Genomic DNA, 10,585 nt, shown 5'->3' on the forward strand with positions numbered 1-10,585 from the left:
CATCCCACAGGGCAGAGAACCCTGATTGCTCTTTGGGCTGACGAGGGGGGGGACTTGATTGGGGGAGGGGGAGGGAAAGGGGAGACAGAGGTGGGGAAGAGACAGAAATCCTTAATAAATTAAAAAATAAATAAATAAAAATAACAGCAGTAGTAGATTTTCCTATAAGATCCAAGTCCTCACCAATCGCAGGATTTCCCTTCTGCTTACTAAACATCAAGTTCACTTAGACTGTTGTTGATTGTCATCATGATTTGAACGCCACTATTTCAGCTTTTAGAGACATCTTACCATGTTGGTCTTTGATGTAGTTTATAGGTGTCCCAACTGAGTATGGACATTGAATTTCTCCCTCTCTTAGCAACGTACATAGCATCTCCTCGTGATCTGAGGGCCAATAACCACAGAACAGGCTTTCAGGAAAGATGTACCTCAAATTATCTAAGCTGTGGGCCCAAAGTTCATCATGATTTCGGAAATAGGAACTTAGCTCCCGGGAAGGAAACAAACACAAAAACAATAGCTTTATTGTTCTGGGAGTTTCTTGGAAAAGAGGGTTTCTCATGACTAGTCCTGAGGGTCATGTGATATATAAATATAACCATCCACTTAGGTATATTATATTTAATTTAAACATCTAAGTAGATATATGTAATACACTGAGATATATTAAATGCAATTTTAGGTAAATCAAAAATATGATTCCTTGTGGCTCTTTCAAACCCCTCAGCATTTCTTTTCCCTTGCTCTCCATTGCCTACTGTGTTGATCCCCCCCTTTCCAGGTCTCAGTTTTAATTGGTTGTTTTATTATATTTTTTATTGTCTAGAATCGAATCAAATATCGGATGGATAGGTAACATTGATTTTATCCCAATTAGTGGACTGCTCCTTCATAAACTGAAATTGTCCTTTGTTAAACAAAAGCTTTTGAATTTCATGATCTCATATTTGTACATTGTTATCTTACACTGTTGACGTTTTTATAAAATAAAATTTTTTTTCTATGTTTTTCATACCATGTCTCTTGATCCCATTTATTCCCCTTCCAGCCTGTGCCCCTGCACTGCACCTCCCCCACCTCAAATAAAACAAAATTCAGGAGAAAGAAATGAAGAAAACAAAATGAAAAAAAAATAAAAAAGGAAAGGAATTTTAAATGCTCATTATGGAAGCTTCAGTGTGACCCAACAAGTCTCAACATATACCCCTTAGTCTATACATCTACTTTCAAGTGTTAATTACAAAGAATGTTTGGTCTGGTTCTAGTCCCCTGGTCTCCACTTCACCTGTGATGCTGGGCCCCTACTAGGACTTTTCCTGGACATTCTACTGGCACCATGTGTTGTGAAGATCCTGCAGCTTTAGGTATTAAAGTAGGTCCCTTCACACACTCCAGCAGGTCATAGATGAGGTGGATGTTGGGACACTCTAAATTATAACCCTGAATCTGGGCCTGGGCAACTATAGAGACGGTCCACCCGATGGGAAATGGGAACAGCTCTTCCATGGTCACAATTTCAGGTCTGGATCTTCTACACCTGCACTGTGTCCACTATTGTGTTGCCCTGGTGAGGTGCAAGGCCTGCTCTTCCGAGTGTTACAGCTGATAGGGATGAGGGATAGTTCTTCCACTCTTATGAGCACAGGGCCATCTCTCCCACCTTCTTCCAGCATTGATAGGAGGAAAGCACTTCTCTCCTGCCCCTCTCTCCACAAGACAGATGGGTAATGGGAGAAGCTCCTTAATGGTCCCAGTTTCTGCTATAATAGTGTTGGCTCAATTGTGTTGCTCTGGTAAGAACCAGAATTCTCAGTACTATTTGTGGAAGATGTTGCCTTTGCTTCAACATCATGATTTTGCTACTTTAGTAAAAACTTAGGAAGCTATTATTGTAGGGATGAACCTTCATCATCTATTCTGTCTCATTGGTATTTTATCTATTGTGTGTAAAAACAAAATCTTATTGTCTTCATATTATAACTCTATAGTATATAAGTTGAAAATAGCTAGTGTAAAATCTCCTCTAGTATAGTTTTCACTCAAGAGTGCTTTGACTAGTCTCAGGAGCACTGTCCCCTATGGGATTTTGTGGCTGCTATTACATGTGCCCAAAATTCAGTATCCATTTGGCATGCCCTCTTCTCCATTGACTTCTGTTTTATCTTCTAGACGTAGATGTCATATGTTGCCTCTTTTCTGTTCTGTCTTCAATTCTCCTGACTCTAATAACTTTTCTCACACTCTGACATCTGAACAACTTACTTCCACCTCGAGTCCACAGCTTGTGCCCTATGATTTAGATTCTTGGTCTGTGTCCCAGCATTCTGTGCCATCTCTGACCACTACTCTGGGTCTATGTTTTTATTAAGCCAAATTTACAACCTGTGTGCTCATCCCTTTGGGCAGTTCTGATTGCAGGCCTCAACCATAACTTCCTCCTGCCCAAGATGATAAACTTTTGGAAAATACACCACTGCATGGGTTGGTTTTCTCTCTCCTAGTTCTTCTTTCAAATAATCCACACCTTCATCTTTAACTTCAACTTAACTTTTATACTCCACTCATGACAGAAGAATACAAGCTTCTCGAAAAAGCTACGTCAATTCTAACTTTATTCCATCTGAGCCTCGAAGGAGCTTGAGGTCATCATACCTCTTAAACCAAGTTTTTTTTCTCCTGAGATCAGAATGCTACTCCTCACACATGTTTGTACGTGAGGCTCAGGATTGATGCCCATACCATGGCATATGAGGCTATCAGCATTGGTGTAAAGCTATGTCTTTATTGAGAATGTTTCCAATCTTACTTTTCTTTTTTTTAATTGATTTTTATTGAGCTCGACATTTTTCTCTGCTCCCCTCCCTGCCTCTCCCCTTCCCTTCCACCCTTTTCCAAGATCCCCACGCTCCCAATCTACTCAAGAGATCTTGTCTTTACTTTTCTATTGGCCATTCTGTTGAACTTCCATTGAAACACATTTAAATATTTTGCTTATACTTATATATAACCCAATAAATTATATACCTTATTCTTAATGGTAGAATTTTTAATTCAAGTCCTATATATTCTATTTCCCTACATCAGAAAAAAATCATATTTTTCATTTTCAGGAAGTTGTCACTATTTTTGAGCCCAATTTGCAATAGAAATAATAATCTTCCTATTATAAACTACTTCTTCAATAAGGAACATAACTAATAACAAATAGTTTTTTACTTATGTTTCAAAACCCAATTTAAGAAATATGTCCATCTTTATTAAGTCTCCTGAATATGCAAATTCATAAACTAAAAGGCCACCTAGTAATAATGGGAACAATATAGTGAGGTGTCAGATCACACAAATTGATTGGATTAAATATTTAATTTTCAAATATTCTTGGATGAAAACCAAATAACATATGTATATCTAAAGAGTCAAGTCAGTAAGGCATAATTTGGGGTTTCACAATAATTGAACTTAAAGATGAAAGAAGCCATTAAAGAGAACATGAAGGGAGGGCTGATGAGAAGCCAAGGACAATGGCACTGGGTTTCGATCCTACTGCATGGACTGGCTTTGTGGGAGCCTAGGCTGTTTGGATGCTAACCTTCCTAGACCTGGATGGAGGGGGGAAGACCTTGGACTTCCCACAGGGCAGGGAACCCTGATTGCTCTTTGAACTGGAGACGGAGGGGAGGGAGAGAAAGGGAGAGGGAGAGGGAAATGGGAGGAGGGGATAAGGTGAAAATTTTTAAGTAAAAATAAAAATTAAAAAAAATAAATAAAAAGAAAAAAGAAAAGATTGAGACAGAACATGGAAACAAGTGCTACAGGACAAAATCGACGTTGATACGGTAAGAGCACAGAAACAGTTGATTCTATAGAAGCTAATACCAAAGAGTGGTCTCTATCAAGGACATTGGCAAGTACGTGAGCCATGTAGACTGGCTAGGAGGATTGACTCCATAGTTCAGAGACCTGAAGACACTTGATAAGCTGTATAGCTTATCCATAGGCAGCAAGTAACAGTGGCTGAACGCAAAACCTAGAGATCAGCATAGGCTGGATGGCAGGGACTACTAAGAAAGCAGCCTCTGCAGTAGAAGCTGGGCATCTGGCAGGGGCTCGATATCACACACGACCTCTGGCAGCTGGTGGTATAGCCCCTGTGCAGAAATGATTCCAGCTGATGGTACTGGGAGAGCAGCTGGCAATGCCAGGTTGCTGGGGGCAAGAACAGCCTTAGGAGGAACCTGAGGAAGACAGGTGGTGCTTATAGGAAGAGGAGGAGAAGTTTCCAAAGCAACAATTACAGGCCATGTTGAAATTTGAACTCAGCTGGAATTAACTGAAAATGTTCTGAATTTCAAGGCCACCCTGTGGATAGAGGCATTTTTATACTCTCAGAAATGGGTGTGGTGCCCAGCTTTTTCATCCTTTCCTTATTTGTGTGCTTCCTGGTTTACAAATGTGCAATTCATCAATCTCTGTAATTGTAGTTGCGCTTGAATCGGTTTCTGCACAGTGTATTTATGTGTGTTGTAACTTTCTTGATATAGATGACATGATAAACTTTATACTAACAGTTATTTCATCATGTCCAGGAAATCCTCCCTTTCCTCTTGACTTTGATCCTAGTGTTCTGCTAGAATGTTCTGAGGAACACACCTGTCTTACTGGATGTAGAAGGAGAGCAATGTCCTTACTTCTTTACTGAAGTTGAGGAGTGTACCTCTGTGTTTCCTAAGAAATCTACTAAAGACTATGCTCCTCGATGTGATTCCTCATTTTCTACTAATTTTTCTGTGTGATTATAGAGCATTACCATGACGTTTTACCTGCAGTAGCAAAGGTACTAACTAAGCCAAGAAAAGCTGAACACTTTGAACCTATGTGGAGTGAGAAACAGAGGCAACAGACAGAGTTGTCTTTGTGTTTTCATAATCCTCTTTAGGGAAAATGTAGAAGAGAAAAAATGTAGGATAAATGAATGCCAAATCTTGTTTATACTGTTTGGAGAATAAAACCAATTGTTGTCAGATATTAGAGAATAAGATGGATATTTTCTCTTGAGCATGTCAAGTGGATTCAGTAATAAAATTAATTCAGTAGTGTAATATTTTGTCAAACCTAGGTGTTTAATTGTAGATAGTATGCTTAACCTACATCTGAATGTCCTCTCTCCACACTTAGCAGTGTATACTCTGAAAGAGTAAAAATTAATATGAGACGGTTGATTTCAAGATGATCACTTAGTGTTATCAAATGAAGACATGTTGATGTACAGATTTAATGGTAACTTTTCATTTTTTTAATCATTTACTCTAATGTTGAAACAATATTTTACAATTATTCCTATAAAGAAAAAACAAAAATGATAGAATGTGATTATTCCAATTATAAATTTAAAGTCAATGAAATAAGCCTTCAAAAGCAATGATGCCACAGAAGGGATGAAGACAGTGATTGACAAGCTAAGGAACTCTATACCTGCCAACATGGTTTACTAACATGGCTTACACACACACACACACACACACACACACACATACTGGCAGTTAGAAAAAAGCCAGCATTCCTCAGGAAGCTGGTTCCCCTATACCAAAGGAGCCATTTCCTTATCACGGGCAGAAGGGACAAATGCCCGTCTGTCGTGGTTATTAGCTTCCCAAAGTGCTGGCATCCAGACTCCGTCACTTTCACAAGAACCTGTTCCACATTTCAGAGTCCGTGCTGGCTCTCTGGCTCTTCTCCCCCGTTCCTATCCTAAGCCTCTCAAGCTCAGGGGCCTCCCTTCCCCAGGTTCACATTCCCTTATCACCCTCTTGTGTATCAGCTCTGTGCTTTCTTTCCCCTCCTCTCACGGTCATCTCTTTCTCTTCCCCTCTCACTCTCCCTGCCTCTCTTCCCTCTTGTGTCCAAGTCCAATGTTCAGTCTATTTTCTCTCCGTGCTCTGGACTTTTCCAGATGCCTCTGACTGTTCTCTCTCTCTCTCTCTCTCTCTCTCTCTCTCTCTCTCTCTCTCTCTCTCTCTCTCTCTGTGATATATGCATAGACAATAAAAACTTTCTGCTCAACAATACCTTGGCATTGTCATCCTCACGTTGTACAATATTATTGACTATGATACCATCCCTTGTCAAGATTGTGAACTTTATTATCAATTTTACAGGAACAGTAAAGGTTTATAAAGCATTATTTGGACAGTCTGGGTCAGATTAGGAAATCATATCACCTGAATTAATTATGTATTTGAATGGCTTTAAAAATCTGGCATGGAACTAGTTATATTCTTCCTTTAGTGATACTTTCTTCTGCTTTTGGTAAGACCGACACATGCTAGCTTCTCAAAGCTTTGCTTTAGGTGTAGGTGTAAGCTCTGAGTTGATGCATCTTTTCATCTGCTGAGCCTGATGATCGTCTTCTAAAGACAACTTATTTCATTTTACCTCTGATAAACTCTATTTTGCCATACACAGAATGGACTATAGCTGTGTTTAGCAGACAATAAGTAGAAACAGGTGTCACAGAAGCTGTGTAACTGCAGAATAAGCAAATGGAAATAGGTGCATACACTAGTAAAATGATTTCTTCATTAACCCTACCTAATGTCCCCAAGGGAAAACCACCTGCATTTTCTGTTATTCACCAAACTCGGATTCTATTTTAAATACTGTAAGTATGATTTGATATATTCAGATTTTTTTTTTTTTTTTGGTTTTCCGAGAAAGGGTTTTTCTGTAGTTTTTGAGCCTGTCTTTGAACTAGCTCTTGTAGACCAGGATAACCCCAAACTACCAGAGATCCACTTGCCTCTGCCTCCCAAGTATGGGGATTAAAGGCATGTGCCACCACCATCTAGCCAAACTTTTTTCATCTTTATTTCTCATCTCCAAAATCTTCTATAGGAGATGGATCAGGAGGAAGAGCAAATCCTCCCCATATGTTCCCTATAAAGATGTGGAGGGGTAGCTTCAAGTTACCCACCAAAACCCTGTGTTAAGGCTGGTTGTCAGACTCTCCTCGGAATCCCCATATCTTCTCCAGCCTCAGTTACTGCCTGCAGAAGCCCATGCAAAACGATGTCTAGAAAAACAGTTTCAGGGTGATCCACAGTCAGGGAGACTCCTGTACCGTGCAGTGTTAGAAACAAACCCTCCATGATTTCATAGATGAGAACCATACAACCTCAGGTCACATGCCAGACACACAGGATCTAGGATCAAAAGTATCTTTCTTTCTCTTTTGTATTCTTCTCTCATACAGTAAATTCTGACCACAGCCTCCTCTCCCATCTCCCACCCCCCTACCTCCCCTCTTCCCTTGATCCACTGCTCCCACATTTTCCCTCAGAAAAGAGCAGCCTGGCAGTTATATGAAATGAACACAGCATAACAAGATGCAATAAAACTAGGCACGAGCCCGCATATCAAGGCTGGACAAAGGCAGCCCAGTAGGAGAGAAGAGTCCCAAGAGCAAGCAAAAGAATTAGAAACCATATAGTTCCACTGTTTGGAGTTCCATTAAAAACCCCAAGTGTCGAAATAGGAGCGGCAGGGCTGTGTCCCCAACACCCCAGCCGCTTGGCTAGCTCACGCCCGAAATAACAACACACAAACTGAAGCTAAACAACCACAACATAAATGCAGAGGACCTACCTATTGTGGACGCATGCAGACTCCATGATTTCAGCTTCAGTATCTGTGATCCTTTATGAGCCCTGGTTAGTTGATCCTGTGGGCTGTGTTCTTCTGATTCCCTTGATCCTTCTGAATCCCCCTCTTCTCTGGGGTTCCCCAGCACTGCTTAATGTTTGGTTCAGGGTCTCTCTCACTGTTTCTATCATCTGCTGGAGAAAGCCTCTCTAATGATGATTGGGCTAGGCATCGAACCATGAGTATAGCGGAATATCGCTAGGAATCATTTCATTGACTTTTTGTTTCTGACAGTCATATTTAGTTCTACCCTAGGTGTCTCAGCCATCTAGTGCTCACCTAGTGTTCATTTCTTGGCCACCCAGGCACTGTCAGACATGGATTGTGTCTCATGGCTCGGGCCTTAAGGTAGACCAGTAACTGGTTGGCCACATCTAGATGTTCTGAGCCATTCAGAAAACTGAATGAAAGCTATCTCATTTAAGGCTCACACTTATTCAGTTTTATTGACTTACATTGTCTGTTTGCTATTGAAGGTGAACCATGTGCCAATACTCTGTGTCCCCCATACATAATTACAAAAAAAGCAGAAAAGATGAAGACAAGTATGGTCAATCTTCAGTACATTTCATTCAAATCCCAAAGTAATGCTTCAAATCTCTTAACAACAAGAAAGGAAGATTATTGTTATTTTCTACAATAAAAGGCAAACATATTTCTTATAAGTGCTCTCTCTCAGATATATGATAATATCACATATTAATATTTCATATATTTATATATGAAAAGAAGGGATTTTCCTGGATGTGATGGGATAAGCTTTGCTGTAAAACAGTCATGACATTTCTAAGATAGGAGTAGCTCATTGCCTTTCTGTGTGCTAAGGAAATTACAACATCTCTAAATATAGGTACAGGAAAGTATTTAAGAGTAATTGAAATTATAGAATTACGGAATGATTACAGCATTCTTACTTAATAAAAGAGAGGGCAAAAAAAATGAACAAGGCTGAGCCTGGTACCACACCTTTTGTTGATATTATTTAAGCCCATCATTGTAATGAAAATCTTCAGAATTTTCTCAGTTACATCCAGCTGAGCTAACATCGCCTCTCAATATGGCCTACAGCTGCTGCTCTGGAGCCTGCTCCTCCTGCTCCCTTAGGCACAGCCTGCCCTCTTCAGGTTCCCCCTGTGGCTCTTCCTACCCCAGCAAGCTGGTCTACACCACTACCAGTTGTTCTCCCAGCACCTGCCAGGTGGAATCTTCTCTGAACACTGGCTGTCAGGAGACCTGCATTGTGCCCACCAGCTGCCACAGATCCTGCACGGTGTCCAGACCCTGCCAGGTGGATTCCTCTCTGAACACCGGTTGTCAGGAGACCTGCAATGTGCCCACCAGCTGCCAGAGGCCCTGCGTGGTGTCCAGACCCTGCCAGACAGCCTGCTACTACCCAGGGATCTCCACACCTTGTAGTCTCTGCCAGGGAACATATGCTGGGTCTCTAGGCTTTTGGTGCAACAGCTGCCAATCCCTGGGCTATGGATCTAGAAGCTGCTACTCAGGGGGCTGTAGATCCAGTGGCTTCAGATCTATGACTTACAGACTCTAAGACTTCCCTTCCCTGAGTGATGGGTCCAGAATCTGCTACCCAACCTACATGGCTGCTAGTTCCTGTCACCCTTGTTGTTAGACAGACATTTTGGTTTGGCTTTTAAGGATGCACGGTTAATTGTCAAATCTTTACCGGATCAATGTCAATGTCTCTAAGCTTGTAGCTATTGTTTCCCTGCTTAATCCCACTGGTACTTTTCATCTTTCCATCGACAAACCTCTACATCTTCAATATTCTGATATTTTGCTTAACTTTAATTTGTGTCTTGCTCTTTGTTCTATGCCTATATACATGTGCTGTTTGCATTTCATCTATGAGCAGTTAAAAATAAAAAAAGTCTAATAAATGTGTGCATTCTGATGCCTCCATATTTTGTCCACTTTATTATTTTTACGTATTTTTTTCATTTATTGTTTTTAAGAAACTTAACAAAAGATCAAAATAAATATTCAGATGGATTTGAGAATGTTTAATTTTTCTTTTGTCACCTTAGTTATAGATGACATTCAGTTCTAGAAAGATTGCCATATGTATCTGAAGACTGGGTTAATCAGCAGTAAGGTGAGAGCTTCTTGTTATTGAAGCATCAGATTTTTTTTTTTTTTTGCTGAACCATAGAAACAAAGTAATTAGGATGTGACTAAAATATAAACATCAAGAGTGAGATGTTGTAGAATTAATAATATAAGGCTCTATGTGGACAGAATTATCTACAATTAGTATTTGAGTATATATGTTTAGTCAAGAGAGAGGTGAGCCTTGGACAACTTTAAAGCCAAACACCTCCTGGCTCATGTGCACGCTGACTTCCCTGCCTCCCTCATTTCAGTGTTATCCATGCCTCACCTACAATGTACATGAGAAGTAGGAAACAGCTTTGTCTTATTATTCTTAGTCTGAGTCACAAAGCACAGGAGAACTCAGAAGCTTAGCCATAATTTATTTGGCAAGTATTTTAGAAATCTAGACTTGCCTACTGTCGAAGATGCACAAAAGTAGACCAAGAAAGAAAATTCTGGTAAAAATAGTGATGAGGAAGTGCTTTCTGGAGTTGCATTTATAAGGTGAAATTTATATTCTAAATCCCAGGGACTTCCAAGGACATTTAGGTGACTCACGGAATTGTGGACTTCTGGTTCTTACTCCCAGGGGACAGCTTTATCTTTTAGTGATTGATGGTATGTAACATCCTGTATCCTCCCAATCTTATGAATGAAGACTAACAGGAGGTATTATTGTATGTTGGTTTGATGTAACTTTTAAGATATCCAGCTACTTAGCAAAAGAAATCATATATATATTCACAAAATATGTTATTTTGTATTTATA

The 10,585-nt window shown here is 40.0% G+C and overlaps 1 protein-coding gene across 1 annotated transcript; it reads left to right on the plus strand.

The window, feature by feature from the left end:
* Positions 1–8,758: 8,758 nt before the first annotated feature.
* On the plus strand, positions 8,759–9,253 carry LOC126499522 (keratin-associated protein 13-1-like). The gene has a single exon (XM_050138764.1). It carries the CDS (start codon positions 8,759–8,761, stop codon positions 9,251–9,253), a length of 495 nt encoding a protein of 164 aa, XP_049994721.1.
* Positions 9,254–10,585: the final 1,332 nt, after the last annotated feature.

This window comes from Alexandromys fortis, unplaced genomic scaffold, assembly GCF_014885135.2.
Source record: "Alexandromys fortis isolate MF-2015 unplaced genomic scaffold, M_Fortis_MF-2015_v1.1 scaffold_11, whole genome shotgun sequence".
Taxonomy (NCBI): Eukaryota; Metazoa; Chordata; class Mammalia; order Rodentia; family Cricetidae; genus Alexandromys; species Alexandromys fortis.

What these genes read in the sequence shown, in the direction of transcription:
- LOC126499522 (XM_050138764.1), top strand. Translation starts at nt 8,759, where the DNA reads ATGGCCTACAGCTGCTGCTCTGGAGCCTGCTCCTCCTGCTCCCTTAGG.